This window comes from Lipophrys pholis, assembly GCF_963383615.2.
Source record: "Lipophrys pholis genome assembly, chromosome: 5".
NCBI classification, from domain to species: domain Eukaryota; kingdom Metazoa; phylum Chordata; class Actinopteri; order Blenniiformes; family Blenniidae; genus Lipophrys; species Lipophrys pholis.
In genome coordinates this window covers 5,622,179-5,639,570 of record NC_137628.1, presented here as the reverse complement: position 1 = coordinate 5,639,570, position 17,392 = coordinate 5,622,179, and the positions used below count along the sequence as shown (strand labels likewise).

The 17,392-nt window shown below is 40.5% G+C and overlaps 2 protein-coding genes across 2 annotated transcripts; both read left to right on the top strand.

Moving 5' to 3' along the window:
* Positions 1–159: 159 nt before the first annotated feature.
* ntan1 (N-terminal asparagine amidase) lies at positions 160–6,715 on the top strand. The gene is made up of 10 exons (XM_080464013.1): positions 160–371; positions 1,174–1,276; positions 1,811–1,876; positions 1,971–2,079; positions 2,210–2,283; positions 2,385–2,438; positions 2,518–2,571; positions 2,657–2,754; positions 2,998–3,111; positions 4,270–6,715. Exons 1-10 carry the CDS (start codon positions 291–293, stop codon positions 4,438–4,440), a joined length of 924 nt encoding a protein of 307 aa, XP_080320139.1. The 5' UTR covers positions 160–290; the 3' UTR covers positions 4,441–6,715.
* Positions 6,716–8,052: 1,337 nt separating this feature from the next.
* On the top strand, positions 8,053–17,076 carry LOC308110238 (mpv17-like protein). The gene is made up of 4 exons (XM_080464419.1): positions 8,053–8,670; positions 12,683–12,753; positions 12,834–12,863; positions 14,855–17,076. Exons 1-4 carry the CDS (start codon positions 8,367–8,369, stop codon positions 15,086–15,088), a joined length of 639 nt encoding a protein of 212 aa, XP_080320545.1. The 5' UTR covers positions 8,053–8,366; the 3' UTR covers positions 15,089–17,076.
* The last annotated feature ends 316 nt before the right edge of the window (positions 17,077–17,392 follow it).

The following is a 17,392-nucleotide window of genomic DNA, read 5'->3' as shown; positions in this document are numbered from 1 at the left end:
TTTAGTTGGCCTGTCTAACAATTACACCACAGAATAAGTATTCACAAATACTTCAGAAAATTCTCATTATGAATACTATATAACAACAACCCATATAGTAAAAGTAAAGGGTTTAAAATGTGATATGAACGATTATGTGGCGCACCAATAGGTGGCGATAGACTGAATTGTTTTCAGTGAAGAGAAGAAGCGAGTCTTCCAGGAAGTGTAGAGGATTCAGTATGAGATAACTTACTGTACAAATATGAATATATTGGTCTTTAAAGGAGCAGGATAACCAGCCCACAGACATGCCTTTATTAATCCAGAACAGAGAAGTTGGCCGCATTAGATCAACAGCGGAGCTGTACGACAGAAATCCACATTTACAGGTTTGTTTCCACGAAGTGTGGCTAGTTTTAGCTTAGCCGCCATTCACACTTTTCTGTTTTCATTTCATCAATTAACCATAAATCCTGTCTTTTAGATTGGGTTTTCACAAGTGTAACTAACGACAGGCTGGAAATGAAAATAATGTTGATAGACGACGCAGTTTTATTTCTGTCATTAAATTGATGGCAAGCAAATGAAAGCATAACTAAAGTAAGATTAAATCCCCATAAAACCTAAATAATCATGATTCAATATTAGATGCGGTTATGATATATGTTTTGGTCTGATTGTCATGAAATGTAAAGATTGAGAGAAAGAAAGCTGATTCACTTGTAAGAACTGTTATTTAAAGCAGGGGTGTCAAACATAAGGGCAAACCGGTCCAGAAGGTTTCATTAAAAATTCGCGTTATGTTGAGATTGTAGTAATTTTTGGTAGTAATTGTATGGTTTTGTGAAAGTATAGACAGTTTCATCAAGTATACTCTGCGACAGAACAAAGAAAAACTTTAAAAGTCAAAGGTTATTATGAGACTTTTTCACCAGTCTGACCCACACAAGATGAAATTGGTGTGAATATAACTAACTAATATGCCTGTGACACTGCTTTAGATGATGAAAAAAAAAAATACTACCAATGATTTTCTAAATGCCATACATATATATTTATAACAATAACCACGAAACATTACTGGGATAACACTGGTCAGAAAACTTGATGCACCCTTGACAGGGCAATCCATGTCTCTGGATTGCATTATGCACATTATAAATAAGAGGTTTTTTTTCTCTCGCACCACAGGATAATGCCAGAACATTTCGCTCCAAGCCGCTTGTTGATGTCGATCCAAAGTGCCTCCTATACGTCCAACAACGAGAGTTTGCGGCAACGACACCAGCAGACAGTAAGTAAAGCGGCATCATTGATGTGCAGAATCACAGCACAACAAAGGCTCATAGGTTTGGCAGTACTTTTACAAAAGATACCATGATAAAAAATAATAATCATACTGGGAAACATAGGTAATTGTAACAAATGCACAAAAAACAAGAAGACCATATAAAAGTAAAAAATAGATAAATGTGTTTTTGTTGTCTATATTTTGTGATTGATGATGATTGACTTTGTTATATTTTGCGTGTGGACTATAGCAATTAAAAATAAATCAGTAAATAAAGATGCTATCAAGTTGAATCTCATGATACTGTATATCAATTTCATAAAACATGGCCTAAAACGTAAAATCGGATAAAATTCCAAGAATGTTAAATAAATGGGACCAATGTTGTCAGTAAGCATGAAGGCATGTATCACCAACAGACGCTCCGCTGGGCTTTGTGCATGACTCATAATTCAGTCATGAGTCACTTGTTTGTCTGCTGTTTAAAATGCATTGATTGGACGATAACAATAACCTGTTGGGTCTGATTTGTCTCAGATTCTGTTTCGGTCATTGGATCAGATGATGCGACCACCTGTCATTTGGTCGTGCTGCGTCACACCGGTAAAATCCCCATTAATACAGTCATGTTTTTGTGTAAAGGTTAAAAAAATATATATATATCTAAAGGCTGCTTCGTTTTTCTTTGTTTTGTCAGGAAGTGGAGCTGCTTGTATTGCTCACTGTGACGGTTCCAGCACCTCTTCTGAAATCCCGCTGCTCGTGAAAGCGGTCACATCACTGAGCGACGGCTACAACGAGGGCAGGTACACACACGCCACACACACACACACACACACACACACACACACACACACACACACACACACACACACACACGCAAATACGCATCTTAAGTGTCTTTTTTAAAAATCTTTTTTTGTTTCCATTCTGTAGACTTGAGCTTCATCTGTTTGGCGGATTCAACGATGAGTCAAAAACATCACATACACTCAGCCTTAACATTCTGAGTACGGTTCCACATTAGTCTCTGTCAATCCGTGGTATAATATGAACAAATATTTACTTCTTTTTTTTGAATACATAAATCATTTTTTAAATCACTCTACAGCAGCGTTCCAGAACCTGGAAGAGGATATTCATCTTGAAACGTGCTGCATCACAGGTAACCATCGGATGTCTGTGAAGCTGTTTTACATTGTTTACAATCAAACTTCCGTCTAATTCACCTTCGTTTGTTGTAGAAATGAACGACGTTGTTGTTAATGGAACTCATAGACCCATAATATATGGAATAGGTGAGTGATGAATCTACTGCAAACAGGGAAGTGCTGCTTGTTGCTCGACCGATGACACGCTGCATCTCTGTGTGTTTCTGTGTAGGTGTAAATGTTAGAACTGGCGATGTGTTCCCTGCATCCTTTACTCATAAAGGTCCAGCGGAGGAGCTGCGATCGGCACGGACCTTCACTGGGGGAGAGGTAGGAACTGTTCAGAATATACAGAAGCTGTGAACTCGTTTGTACGATCCAAGAAAAAGACAATGTCAATTTAGCGAATTACTTTAAAAGAAAATCTGATTAATGAATCAATTCAGTTTATTTTAATTGACTGCTGCAACTTCTCATTCAAATGTGTTCCCCTACCAACTCTGGAGGCAGTCTCCGCTTCAAGACACAAAACCATATTTGAATACTTCAAATATTTGTTTTCTCTTCTTGCAGATGGTTGAAATCTATGACTCAAGACAAGGGCTTGTTAAAATTGGCCCGTGCACGTGGTCGTCAAATCTGGATATTGCCTTCTGGTTGCTACAAAGTGATGCCACAATTTTAAAGGTAAATTTTGCCTTCACTGATTGTTCTCTCAAAGTTACTTCTATATTTGCAAACGGCAGGTTTGGCCGCAGGCCGGCATATTTTGGTGCGTCCGGCCTCGTCCTGGCCTCTCGGCCCGCTCCGATCAGGAATCTCCCCAGCTGATCGCGTTCCTCCATCCTATTCATCCTTTGCTGTTCATCGGAATGAAAATCTCAACAAATCGTCTTCAGCTTCCTGTTTTCTTTTTTTTAGACTCATAGGAGCGCTCTCTCTGGCTAAAACTTTCACTTTCACTCCTGCTCTCTGTCACGCGACACTCTCCACCCTGCATAGAAATCCCGCTCCACCTCTGCGGTGCGCTCTGCTCGGTTGAATCCACATACTTGAACTCAGCCACCTGCACTATCTCCTCTCTGCATTCACTCACGTGTATTCTGTCTCGTCTCTGTTGACCTTCACTCCTTTTCCGTCCGGTGCCGTCCTGTCTGAAAAGCAATGGTGAAGCAGCAATTTGCTTTTCTGTTTTATCTATAAAGAGTTTTATCTATATTGTTTAAAGAAACTGCCTATGATGTATTTATTTTATTTTTTTCATGTCTTTGCTTTTAGACAGCCTCACGGTTGTTAATGCTTTGCTCTGCTTTTTTAATGTTTAAAAGTTTACACAGTTTTGTTTGTTTTCTCACTTCATTTCTGAACAGTTTGAGCTGCACTCTGTGTAAAAAAATAAAAATTAGGGCAAATACTATTATACTAATAATTTGTGAAAGTATAACATTCTCCTATGAACCAAACCGAAACCAGTTGCAAATACGATTCTAATTTTAAAAAGTTGTAACTCAGTTACATGAAAACATATACACTGAAGTTTTTTTTCCTAAATATCTAATTGATTAATTTATAACTTTTATAAAAGTAATTGTGAATATTTAGCTTGAAAAGGTAAACATTTAAGTATAAGTAACCCACTGCACAGCATTGTGAGGTAATACTTAAATAAAATACCTCATGAAAGGACTAAATCTGTGCTGTTTAACTTCTCAAACAAATTTTAACAGACAGTTTAATTGGCACTCATGAAGTCTACCTCCTCCTTTTGTTGAGGATCCAGAATGTGATCATGCTGCTGTGTTGTGTTTGGTTGTTCAGTGAAGTCTTGTTTCCTCTGGTGTGCAGTACCTGTCCACGTCTCCCGCGGCCGAACCGCCGCACTTTGTCCAGCACATGAAGTCCACCATCCATTTCCTCCTGGACCATCCCAACCCTGACAGTCTGTTCCCGGGGGGTCAGCCGCAGCTCTACCGCAGGACCGAGGGGGGGGACTGGGAGCGGGCCGCTCCGTCGTGAGGCGCCCGTCCCTCGCTGAACCTTAACTTGGTACCTGACCTGTTTCTGCCTCTCGGCTCAGAGGAAGCACTGTGACCTTTTTCACCCGCTGTCATTTAAAAAAAAGAAAAAGAAAAAAAAGTGTCTTAACACGGCGGTAATTATCATCTGGACCATGCAATAACTCCAGACTAGTTTGTTTTCTCCTCTGCTGCCGATTTAAATCTGCACCTTACGCGATCTGCTTTGATTTGATAATCTGAGGTCCGATAGATTAAAAACGTTATTGTCCTTTCTTTAGTTTTGTTTTGGGTTACTGGTGAAGAAATTGAACCAGGATGAAATGCTATAGGTGAGAATGGATTCAATAAGTCATCTATAATTGAGTGTTAAAATGTCTTTGCTGATGTTAAAAGTGCTCAGTTTCCTGAGCAGGTGGAGACGACGACGTGCCTTTTTGTAGACAGAGTCAGCATGTTGTGTCAGTCTCTGTCTCCAGATACGTAAAACTCTGCACTTGCTCCACCAGCTGACCGTTGATGCTGAGCGGTTGGAACAGGTGATTTGAGTTTTTTTCCCTCTGGACCAACAGCACAGCTCCTTAGTCTTTGAGATGTTGAGCTCTAGTGAGCTTTCAGCAAAGGTTTGGACCAGGGCGTAGACTTCCTGCTGGTGCTGCTGCAACACATGCTGTGGTCTGTCTTTAAAAAAGTCCTTTATCTTTGAAATCAATGTGGGGTGGACCTGGACATCAGAGGGGCGGTGCAGCAGACTGTTGGTGTTAACAGTGCGGGTGTAGAGTCCAGTTGTTCAGTGATTGTGTCGATAAGCACGAGGCCTCATCCTCAGTGCCTCGTTTTGCTTTGTAAGCAAACTGGAGTGGATCCAGTTGGTCTGACAGTAATGTACACACTGCTCTCTCCACACACCTCCACAGGATGGCTGTCAGGGCCACTGGCCTGTTAGTCCTTCACATTCTTTGGAAATGAGATAATGGTGGATTCCTTCCACTGCTTTCATGTCCTTGGTAATCCACTTTTTGTTATCTGGAAAAATGGTCACTCGTTTAGTGGGGGTGACGGTTTCCTCACAGAATAAAATGTATGCGGTGAGTACATCATCCCACACTGTCCTCAAAAACTAAATCCCAATCTGTCGGTTCAAAGCAGCCCTTTAATGTCTCTGGTGCATCCTCATTCCAGGTTCTGGTGGTTTTTGAAATGACCATTGTAATCTGAGGTGATTGTCCCATTTGTTTGTCTCATGTGGATCTTTATGTTCAGTTTTCTATTTATTTTTTTTTCCTCCAAAGCATAAAGTACAGTATGAAGATGATATTTCCTTCAATTGTCACTTGCTTTGGCACAAGTATTACAAAAATGCGAAATCAATAAAACGTGTTTCAATTTATTTGTTTTTACTGAAATTGATTTTTCCAAAGCCTATAAATAATTTCAAATCTGCAAAAAAGGTTTCAGGAACATGATCATATCTTTATGGACTGAAGAGTCAGGTAAAGGTTTGCATATACTGGTAAGGAGCAATTCTGAAGGAGCATGATTTTATTTCGGCACTTTATTGTAAAGAAAATTCTCTTTTGGAGATCTTTTTTTCATTTCATTTTAAAAATGCACCTTGTTGATGACATTGCATTGTCACTATCTTCTCATGCAGCTGTACAATTGGCTCTAAATGTGTGTCTTTTTAACTGCATGTGTATTGCCATTTCTGCAGGAACTGACACGAGCTCAATAGTGACTTAAACGAAAATGAATAAAAGTAATTTCTTGATTTCGAAATGGTGGGAAAAAAGAATAAATTTCCTTCTCGTGGGTTGTTTGTTTAACATTCAGTGTAACCAGTGAACATAGTTGCTAAATAAATGTAAATGGTCAAATGTGTTTTGAAATGGTTGTATTGTCTGAGTGAATGAAGTTTTCAAAATGGATAGATGTTTGTGTTAAATTTCTCTAGTCTAATGTCATTTCAGAGCACTTAGATTCACCTACGGTGTCTTCATTCTCATGACAAATGAACTGGGATGTTTTTTTTTGGCTCATGGCAGGAATTTCAGAGCATTTTCAACCCGAAAAAGAAAAATCACATCGATCAGATTGCCTCCAACAGTTCTCCCAAGATCGAATTTTTAAAATGTTTTATTGATGCTCTGGAAAGTGATCTAATGATTATATAATTTCACACAAACAAAAAAAGAAAGAAAAAAACTAAATGACATTTTTCAATGAGTTTAGGATGATGTGTAATATGTATATAAAAGAATAAACATGTGATGTTGAAAATGTGTTGAAAATTAATTGAGATTTTAAATATTGGCTGGTGTGGGGGGGGGGATGATAGATACAATTGGGAAAAGTAAAACCTATTACTCATTTGATTAAACAAAATATATTCAGTATTGAATTTGTTGGTACGGATTTACAATTATCATTAACATGAGAAGAGTTGCTTCTTAATTCCCCATGGACCTCGACAGCGTTCGCCTTTACATCCCATAATGTGAAAAATATGAGGAAATCCATCATAATGCTTGATGTGAGAATATTCAAGCAGTTCACTGTGGTTCAATCCTTATCAGAGAGGCTGATCTCCCAACATCCCTGTGATTCTAATTATATGTTCACTTTTGAATAACAGCTCGAGGGAGAAATTGTTTTGAAAAATTTGAATGAATTAAAAGTGTTTTTAACGTCTTAGTTAAGATTGCTGGTGTTCAACATGTGGCCTGGGCCTGTGGCTTTGACGTCGGTTCTGATTTGACTGTGGCCTCTGGGTTTTTTGTCCAGGCTTGCCTGCCCAAAGGGGAACAAACACACTTTCTAAATTGAGTTGGGGATAAAAAAAAAAAAATGCTTTCAACTTTTCACTGAAGTTGTTATGACATGCTCAGCTCAGAAATATGATCAAGTCTTTATGCTAAAACGCCAGGTAAAGGTTAACATGTTGCCAGGAGCGATCTTGAAGGAGTAAAAATGTGTCTGCGTGCTTTATTTTAAACAAAATTCAAATAACATTAACAGTGTTTGGGTTTTTTTTGTAAACCTTCCAGATGAGAGCGGATTATCATATTTTTCTCACACAGCTGTGCAATTGACTTCAAATGTGTATCTTTTTAACTGCATGTGTATGATCATTTTTGTAAGAAATTACTCAAATTCAAGTGATTTTAACAAATTTCTCGATTTTGAAATGGTGGGGACAAAATAATGACTTGGCTTTTCATGAGTTATTGTTTGAGAGGTATCGTTCTTAACAGTTTGATCCAGTGACCTCTCCTGTAATATAATAATACACTGAAGATTGCAGACTGACAGTCTGATCTATGAGACTGCTTAAACAGATTAAAAAAAAAAAATCAAGTTACAAGGTTCATTAAATGCAAATATGTTGATAATTTTGGGGATCACCTCTCTGTGGCCCCTACAATCAGTTTGGTTCAGGTAGTAGAAATAAGTGTTTGCATGGTCTTTTCATTTTGTGAGATGCACCGGTATGAACTTGTGTCACGCAACAACCAGTGACTGCAGGTTTCCAGCTCCGCCTTTTCGACGTAACGCACGTTTTGTTTTTTCTACGCAAAAAGGGGCGTAACGTAAGTTACGTAGGGAGCGACCCACCCCCGGCCGGTGGCTCACTGACAGACAGAACTCAGAGGAACCGGACAGCTGGACGTTACAGGACAAATATCATCCTTTAGTTTAACCTCCAGAGTAACGTTTAATATAGTTGAAACGCTTCTACTTTTCCGTTGATGACGATTATTGTTCTGAAATCGGTGGTGAACGTCCCCCACTGTCCCTCTTGGTGATGCGGAGACCTTCAGAGACTGAGGACGCTCCGTGTAGCAACGTTTAGCTAGCAGAGTCCACATTTAAGACGTTTTTATATATTTATTTATTTTTTAATTAAACTTTCGAGCGGATCAAATAATGCGAGAGGCGTTCCTGAGGCAAGTCCGCCGGTTTCCGTGGGTCACTAACGTGGGTCTGTACGGCTGCCTCTTCGCCGGCGGGGACTTCGTCCACCAGCAGCTGTCCGGGAAGGACGCGGTGGACTGGACGCAGACCCGCAACGTGGCCGTGGTCGCCTTCAGTTTCCATGGTAACTTAAGCTTCTTCTGGATGCGCTTCCTGGAGCGGAGGTTTCCCGGGACCTCCGCCGGGATGGTGGTGAAGAAGCTGTTCCTGGACCAGACCATCGCGGCGCCCCTGGCGACCAGCGTCTTCTACACAGGTGAGCGGGCAGGGGCGGAGTGGAGCACCCCGGGGGCAGAGTGAATCCCCCCCGGGTGTCCCGTGCAGGGGCGGAATGGAGGCATCCGAGGGTCTGGGGCAGGGGTACAACAGAGACCCCCGGGGTCAGGTATCAAAATTCCCTCACCCCCCCCAAGGAGGTCCCACTCAGCAAAGAGTGTTCCAAACCACTTCCACAACACGTTATCTCTAAACTGTAGTGCCTGCGGTGTGTCTATAGGAATGACATTTCTGGATATATTGCTCAGAACTCGGTTTAATTTAATTTAATTTAATTTAATTTTATTTTATTTTATTTTATTTTATTTTATTTTATTTTATTTTATTTTATTTAGTTTTGTTTTGTTTTGTTTTGTTTTGTTTTGTTTTATTTTATTTTTTTAGCACTTGATCAATTTCTTTAGTTAACACACCCTGCAAGTACATTTCCCCTACTTTTTAAGCAACAGTGTCTTTTTTTTATTTTTTATTATAGCAAATAAAAGGTAACAGATTTAAACAAGACTTATACATACTTAGGTCATTTTAGCACACGCACACACATTATGTTTAACACCGGAGTGTGCTCGCCCTCAACTTCCCCCCCAGGCTCACGGTTCAACACAAAATGCATTCAAATAAACCAACAAAGACATAGGGACGATGCAGGGACAATAACCAACAGCAGTGGAACAACAGCAACACAAAGCTGAAACACATAACTGTGGCAACGGCCAAAACAAAGCCTTTCCCACAATCCCCTGCGCCGCTCCCTCAGTCCACTGTGGTTGCTACAATACTTCTAGAAGACGTCCTCCAGAAAGCCAGAATGAAAGTTTTTGTGCGTCTTTCCTGGACATTGCATGTTTGTCTTGTGACTCCACCGTGAATCAAACACAAACCTCCTTACATTATATTTGTGAGCGTGTCATATGTAAGTGGCACGCTCACAAAAGTTTTGTATAAATCAATGTTTTGGATTGTCCCCGAACTGGATAAATCAGTATAGAAAATTGATTTATGGCGCTTAATAGAATGATTCTGGGTTTGGATTAAAGAGTGTCAGTGTAGGTCAAAGAGGTCCAGATCTAGTGAAAGGAAATCAAAGTGCAGTTTGACGATTTTTTAAACAAATCTAGTTTTAAGAGTCTGGCTTGACTTTTTAATCACAGAAGTTCTGGTCATGTATCCACAAGAAAGTCCATGTGTATTGTAGGTCTACAAAAAAAAAATTGTCTGGATTTTAATTTAGACTTTTAAGATTTTGTATTTGAAAGCCTCTGACAACGCCCTCACCCTCTCACCACACATCACACTGAAAGTAACAGACACAACACACATTTCAAGCTGTTGAATCATGAAATGACGCGACTAACTCTTCAGTTTTAGTCGAAGCTGGAACAAACTGACTGCGTTTACTGCGATGACAGAGTCGAACTTTGATATTTTGCGGGCAGATTCGAGACAATGATTCTCCGATGTCTGTTTGTCTGGAAATCATGATCATAATATCGTCGTCATTATCTCTGAAGATTTGCGGTTGTAATTGACTGTTTTTGTAGCAGAGCTGCTACGACGCAGCTTCTTGGGGATTATGTGTCGCACAAACAAATTACTGTAGTTTTAAATACATATCTCTGAAAAACAGACATTCTCATGAAGTTATAACAAATTCATAGTGGCTCCAACAAGGAGTGTTCAGAAAAATGTTGAAGACAGTGTTCAGTAATTCGGTACTTGATGTAGAGGAGTGTGTTTAAGTTCATGCTGAGCAGTCGGTGCCGTTTCCAAGATTATCCGACAGAGATTGTGTTGAAAATAAAACCTTGCACGTTGCACTTTGGGTCATTTTGCCGACCCCATTAGGCTGGTACAGTAATGGTTTAACGTCTGAACTCTTCCCAGCCTGCTAATGGTTAACCTCTGAGAGGATCACATATCTGTCAATCTGTAACGTGACACCGGCGCTCGCTGCTTCTCACTGGAGCCGCAACGATCAGCAGCCGCTCATTGTTTCGTCCGAAGGACTTTGACTCGTAGAGGTCACATGAAAGACATCCGGGAGGATATTTATGTTGCTGTTCTTGTTTCTGTTTAGTAAATAATAAAGAATTACAGTATTCTTGCTGGAAGTACAACACTTAATCTTCAAACACAAGACGAACAAATAATGTACAGGTACATCTCAAAAGATTTGAATATCATGAAAATGTTCAATATTTTTTGTCACTCATTTCAGAAAGTCAAACCCATATATGATATAGGCTCATGACACATATAGTAAAATATTTCAAGCCTTTATTTCTTGAACTGTTGATGATTATGGCTTACAGAGAGTGAAAACCCAAAATTCAGTGTCTCAGAAAATTTGAATATTGTGGAAAAGTTCAGTTTTGGAAAGTCATGGTGTCACACCCGAATCAGCTAATGAACTCAAAACATCTGCAAAGGTTTCCTGAGCCTTTAAATTGTCTCTCAGTCTGGGTCAGTACGCTACACAATCATGGGGAAGACTGCTGACTGGACAGATGTCCAGAAGACAGTCACTGACACCCTCCACAAGGAGGCTCAGCCACAAGAGGTCGTTGCTAAAGAAGCTGGTTCTTCACAGAGTGCTGGATCCAAGCATGTTCAGAGAACGTTGATTGGAAGGAAAAAGGTGTGGTAGGAGAAGGTGCACCAGCAAAAAGGATGAGCGCAGCCTTGAGAGGATTGTCAAGCAAAATGCATTGAAGAATTTGGGGGAGCTTCACAAGGAGTGGACTGAGGCTGGAGTCAGAACATCAAGAGCCTCTACACACTGACCAATCCTAGACATGGGATACAAATGTCCCATTCCTGGTGTCAAGCCACTCCTGAACAAGAGACGACGTCAGAAGCGTCTTACCTGGGCTGTGGGGAAAAAGAACTGGACGGTTGCTCAGTAGTCATAAGTCCTTTTTTCAGATGAAAGTAAATTTTGCATATTATTTGGAAATCAAGGTCCCAGAGTCTGGAGGAAGAGTCCACGTTGCTTGAAGTCCAGTGTGAAGTTTCCTCAGTCTGTGATGATTTGTGCTGCCATGTCCTCTGCTGCTGTCGCTACACTGGGTTTTCTGAAGTCCACAGTCAACGCAGCCGTCTAGCAGGAAACCTTAGAGCACTTCATGCTTCCTTCTGCTGACAAGCTTTATGGAGATGCTGATTTCATTTTCCAGCAGGACTTGGCACCTGCCCACACTGCCAAAGGTACCAAACGCTGGTTCAATGACTATGGTGGTACTGTGCTTGATTGGCCAGCAGACTGGCCTGAGCTGAACCCCAGAGAGAATCTCTTCGCTATGGTCAAGAGGACGGGGAGAGACACCAGACCAGCAATGCAGATGACCTGAATGCTGCTGTCAAAGCAACCTGGGCTTCCATTACGCCTGAGCAGTGCCACAGGGCGATGGCCTCCATGCCACGCCGCTAAGACGCACTCATTCATGCAAAAGGAGACCCAACCAAGAGTGTGTAGAAATGAACATACTTTTCAGAAGCCTTACATTTTTTTTTTAAATATCCTTTTTTTCTTGATCTTATGTAACATTCTAATTCTCTGAGACACTGAATTTGGTGTTTTCACTCTGTAAGCCATAATCATTAACAGTTCTGGAAATAAAGGCTTGAAAAATTTCAGTCTGTGTCATGAGCCTGTATCATATATGGGTTTGACTTTCTGAAATGAGTCACAACAAATATTGAACATTTTAATGATATTCTAATTTTTTGAGACGCACCTGTATTATTACAAGCGTCGCCCTCCAGTTCCAGGTCCATGTGAATTATTAACCTTTTCTTTGGCAAGTCAGTGAAATATTGATGCTAAAAATTGAGAAGAAATTATACGAAGTTGAACGCTGGCTTTGTGGTTAAATAAAAACATTTTATTACATTTTTTTTTGTATCAGAACCATGATCTCTTGGTTTCCATGGTGACAATTGTTCTGTAGTGTTTCACTGCCTGAAATTGTAAAACCTCATTTGTCGTCCAGGCGTCAGCTTCTTGGAGGGTAAAGACGACATCTTCGAAGACTGGAGGGAGAAATTTCTGAACACATACAAGGTGAGTGGAACGAGTTTCTCTCTTCTGCACTCATTTGTTTACAAACTGACCGACCTGCTTTATTCATCTTTCTCTTCCAGACTGGACTCATGTTCTGGCCCTTCATGCAGGTAAACATTCACCTTTTGTCTGCTGGGTCAAACGACGTGATTTGAAAATCGAGAGTTATAGACTTAGTTTTATTTTGATCAGAAGATTTAAAAACAAAGATACAATGAAAATGGAAAGTCATCATGCTCGAAAAGGAGTAGGAAGAAGAATATTTAATTATCAAATTTCGACAAGTTTATTCATTCAGAGCTGTCAGATAAGATATTTACAATATAAATGAATGAATGCTTATTTTTGAAACAATATTTTTATTGAACTTTTATAACACTAAGTATTCAAACCAAAACAAATATATAAGCAAAAGAAACGGCACAATAAATACACAAACAGTTAAAAATAGGTGCTCAACACACAGGAAGACATCTTAAAGGAGACATATCATGCTTTTAAATCCTTCCTTTTTACATATAAATCATACATTTGTGGTCTATACAACGCGAAACTGCAATGCTTGGGTCTGAATTCCTCATTATTAGAGCTCCACAGGCCCCTTTTCAACCCCTTTTCTGATGCGCTTCTGAGAGCAACTCGTTTTGGGGCGGTCTCTTCAAATGCAAATGAGACACTTCATACCCCGCCTCCTCTCCAGGTTGCAGAGGTGACACTCGGTTCAACGTCACCCTGTTCGGCCATCTTTGTAGTTTGATAGAACAGATACAATTATCTAGCGGCGCAGAAACTTTATATTCACACATTATTTACAAAATGTCAACAACGGAAGATTTGTCCATCCAGCCATACATGTTGGAGCCAGAGTCGGACCCGGCGGAGCGAGATGAAAATAACGATGATGCAGCTGCAGAACAACGTCTTCATATGGATGTAACGCAATGGTGTGTTACTATATTTACACTAACTTCTCCATCCATGCCCACTACTACAATACTGCCTGTATTACAACGACTATTTAACACAGAAGTTACATTATAATCTAAAACGAGCACACAGCGCTAACATATGAAGACGGTGCAACTGCTAATGCTAACAAAACAATGACAGGGACGTCTTATCATCACACTTTTTAGCGTTATATACAGCTTACCGAAGTGCTCTGTTCGTCGTCTCCATAGATAGAAGGAACTGACCGCTCAATCAGACCAAGTCTTTCGGCAAATCCTTCTTTATACTGGCGGAGGTTGTTGAAGCAGTCATCCTTAAAGTGATTCGCGCACACAAAAATGACCTTACCCACAGATGTGGGTACATTTCTGTGAAAAATAAAACTCAACCAGGCACTTCGAAAAGGTTCTGATGCTGGGAGACGGTGTAACGAAGCTTGTGGGTTACTACATCCAACAACCGAACATTTCGACTTATCCTCTCGTAACTTCGGTTGGACTACAAAATCGCAGCGAGAAACAAAAATGGCGGATTGCTCGAAATGTCGATGTCCTAATTTGGCAGTTCCGCTGAGAATACTGTGACGTCATTGTTCAAAAAACGTAATAGAGAATAGAAAAATCGAAACCGATCGCAAAATATGACCAAAACAGAATATAAAGATATCAACGGAGCACCTGAAGAGACTACTTTGAACTTTTCTGTACTTCTAAACACTCTAAATATACAACAAAATGCATTTAAGGGCTAAAAAAGGGGATTTAGCATGATATGTCCCCTTTAAATGAATAAATACTTATTGCCATTCAGAGTCAACTCCACATAATTATTCAGAGAGTTTGGAGGTTCAGTAAATTGTCAGACTAGAAATAAATCTGATTAGAATAAACCCAGTTAAAAAACCTCTGGATGATTCCGTGACTACAAAGGGGACGATCGCCATCTTTTAAGTTTTACTGACCGTCTCCATAAATACAGCGACGCAAAACTGTTCTCATAAGATGATAGTATTTTTTAAAAGATTAACATCTATTACATGACCAACCTTCGAATGATCGTACAGAATTCAAAACGATTGAGATCACAAGTTTAGTAGTTTAGTCAACATGCAACAATTGAAAAGTTGGAACAACCACTGTGTTTCCTTCAGTTCCTGAACTTCGCCTTGGTGCCTCTGTACCTGCGGACCCCCTTCACCGGCTGCTGCGCCTTCGTCTGGGCCACCTTCCTCTGCTTCTCCCGACAGAGCGGCGACGGCACGGCGGCTGCCGCCATGGCGTGGATGTTCCCCCCTAAAGAGGTCGAAGCACGAGCCAAAACAGAGAGCACGGACTCCAAGGACAAGACGACGGCGGGAACAGAAACACCCGAACACACAAAGTAACACAGTCGGTTTTCTGGAGCGGAGGAAAAGAAAACGCCTAGAAACTAGAAACCGGTCTGGGTCGGGTGCACGTGGTCCGATTGGCCGCGGTGGCGTCTGACTCAGGTGCTGATGGTGCACTAACCCTGCCGGGACCACAGGTACAAGACGGAGCTCATAATGACGCCGTCAGTCATACTAATGCTGCACCTGGTGTGGAACGTCTATGCAGTTTATTTATTTAAATAGTCAAACAACAATGCAGCTCAGTGGAAACATCCCAACCTTCCACACTGCAGTGAAACCTGCCGTTTATTCTCACTATTTATGATGATTTTAATATGAGGACTTTCGTCATTTGAATGGTCTGATTCTACATTAAGACGACCGAAGGGCTGTTAACACTGTCATAACTAATGAGGACTTCTGTGGCTCATCCGGCACACAGGTGATGAGGAAAGACTCATAGAGAGATTGAAGATTTTAATTGTAGGAAAACTCCAATTTCCACTGTGTGGAGTGGCAGCTGAAGCGTCTGCTTTTAATATTTAATGCCACTTCAGTACATCAAGTGCCAAACAAAGAGAAATGCAGATACTAAAAATCTGTTAGATTGAAATTTACCTTCATATCGTTCATGTTTAAGTTGGTCGACCGAGCAAACAGTACAAATTCATACTGTTTCTACATTTTTGATTTGCAGGATCGTTATACTACTGAGAACTATTTTGTTCAATGAATGATTGACTGTTTGTCTCAAACATCCATTTACTTGAATGTTGGTATGCTGCCTGCATGGGTTTGTACTTTATGTTAATCTTATGTTCAGATTACAGGGAGCGGAGGCCGAACACAGCTCGACACGCAGAGAGCGACGCTCACACACGTTCACGTCCAAATCCAAACTGTTCACCGTTTTACATTTTTTAGTCGCCCATAGATGTGTGTGTGTGTGTGTGTGTGTGTGTGTGTGTGTGTGTGTGTGTGTGTGTGTGTGTGTGTGTGTGTGTGTGTGTGTGTGTGTGTGTGTGTGTGTGTGTGTGTGTGTGTGTGTGTGTGTGTGTGTGTGTGTGTGTGTGTGTGTGTGTGTGTGTGTGTGTGTGAGACTTCCTGCCTCTGTGTTTTATACCTTTGTGTCGGCTGGATGAGCAGCAGGCTTCTGTTTTTAGCCGCTGCGCCTCCACTCGGATGAAGCAATTCATAGATTGGATGAATCCTTTCCCCTCTCACATAAGATTACAGTGATGATATTCCACTAATAATTCACCGAATTTGTCGAGGAAGCCTATTTTACTTGAACATTGAAAATGTCGTCTGCATGACTCTGTACATTGCTGATGTTAAACTGTGGATTGCTTCCCTTCGTTTTCCTAAAGCACCATCCAGTAACTTATCGAAAACTCTGGGACTGTTTCTGACTTCAGAGCTCCTTTGGTTTGTGAAGTCAAGCCGTTTCCGACAGAAGTCAGCTTAATAAGTACAATGCTGCTCAGCGCAAGAATGTTTTCATGGGAACAAACTTCCCCCTTTCATAAATCTTTCATTTTTCGTTTCAATGTGTGGGCAATATTCACAGTGTCACAGGATCGAAGTCAAGTTCTGCTTTTCTCATGTGGTTAACGCTGAGAAATAGTCAGACCTTTAGCATATCGGTGCGTCACACAGAACTGAAATGAACACTGCGGATGTTATATAAGTCTATGCAGCAGCTGTCCATCATTTTTTAGATCAAATATCATTTTAGTGTTTGAGTGCTTATTTATAATTTATAATTCCCTCGAATGTGTTTTAATATTGTTCATAATACAAACCCACTGAGATACTGGTGTGATACTGTAGCACAGCGTGAAATGTCTGACCTAGTTATTTTTGGCTGTTTTTTTTTTGTTGTTGTTGTGATCAAATAACAGTTTTCATCTCATGTTTGCATCGGTTGTGGATAATTGTGGTCTATATAGATTATATTTATTGTGGAATGAATAAATGAATAAAAGTCTTGATTCATTGTGTTTACTGAAGCATGCATTCGCATCCACACAGCAGGAATCCGTCACCTCTCTAATATACTCTATCTCAATAGGCCACATCCATCATCTTTGTCCATTAGAAGTGTGTTTTGTCCTTTACGGCCAGAATGACTCACTCCTTTGCATTAGTTATCGTTTGGATGCTGCTGCGGCTCCACATCCATTACTTGTGGGAATATATAGAGTACAGGGCGTACCATGAGAAATCTGCATTGTTTTAACTCTGCAGCTTCTTTTGGTTCCTGGCCTCAGACTGTGCTCCCCTTCAATCATCCACTTCAAAAGCTGCATATTAATG

Bases quoted from the DNA above. Each gene is read 5' to 3' on its own strand.
- LOC308110238 (XM_080464419.1), top strand. From the start codon at position 8,367: ATGCGAGAGGCGTTCCTGAGGCAAGTCCGCCGGTTTCCGTGGGTCACT. The intron at 12,754-12,833 runs GTGAGTGGAACG...TTTCTCTTCCAG, and splicing joins AATTTCTGAACACATACAAG to ACTGGACTCATGTTCTGGCC. The intron at 12,864-14,854 runs GTAAACATTCAC...TGTTTCCTTCAG, and splicing joins TGTTCTGGCCCTTCATGCAG to TTCCTGAACTTCGCCTTGGT.
- ntan1 (XM_080464013.1), top strand. From the start codon at position 291: ATGCCTTTATTAATCCAGAACAGAGAAGTTGGCCGCATTAGATCAACA. The intron at 1,277-1,810 runs GTAAGTAAAGCG...GATTTGTCTCAG, and splicing joins GGCAACGACACCAGCAGACA to ATTCTGTTTCGGTCATTGGA. The intron at 2,080-2,209 runs GTACACACACGC...TCCATTCTGTAG, and splicing joins GACGGCTACAACGAGGGCAG to ACTTGAGCTTCATCTGTTTG.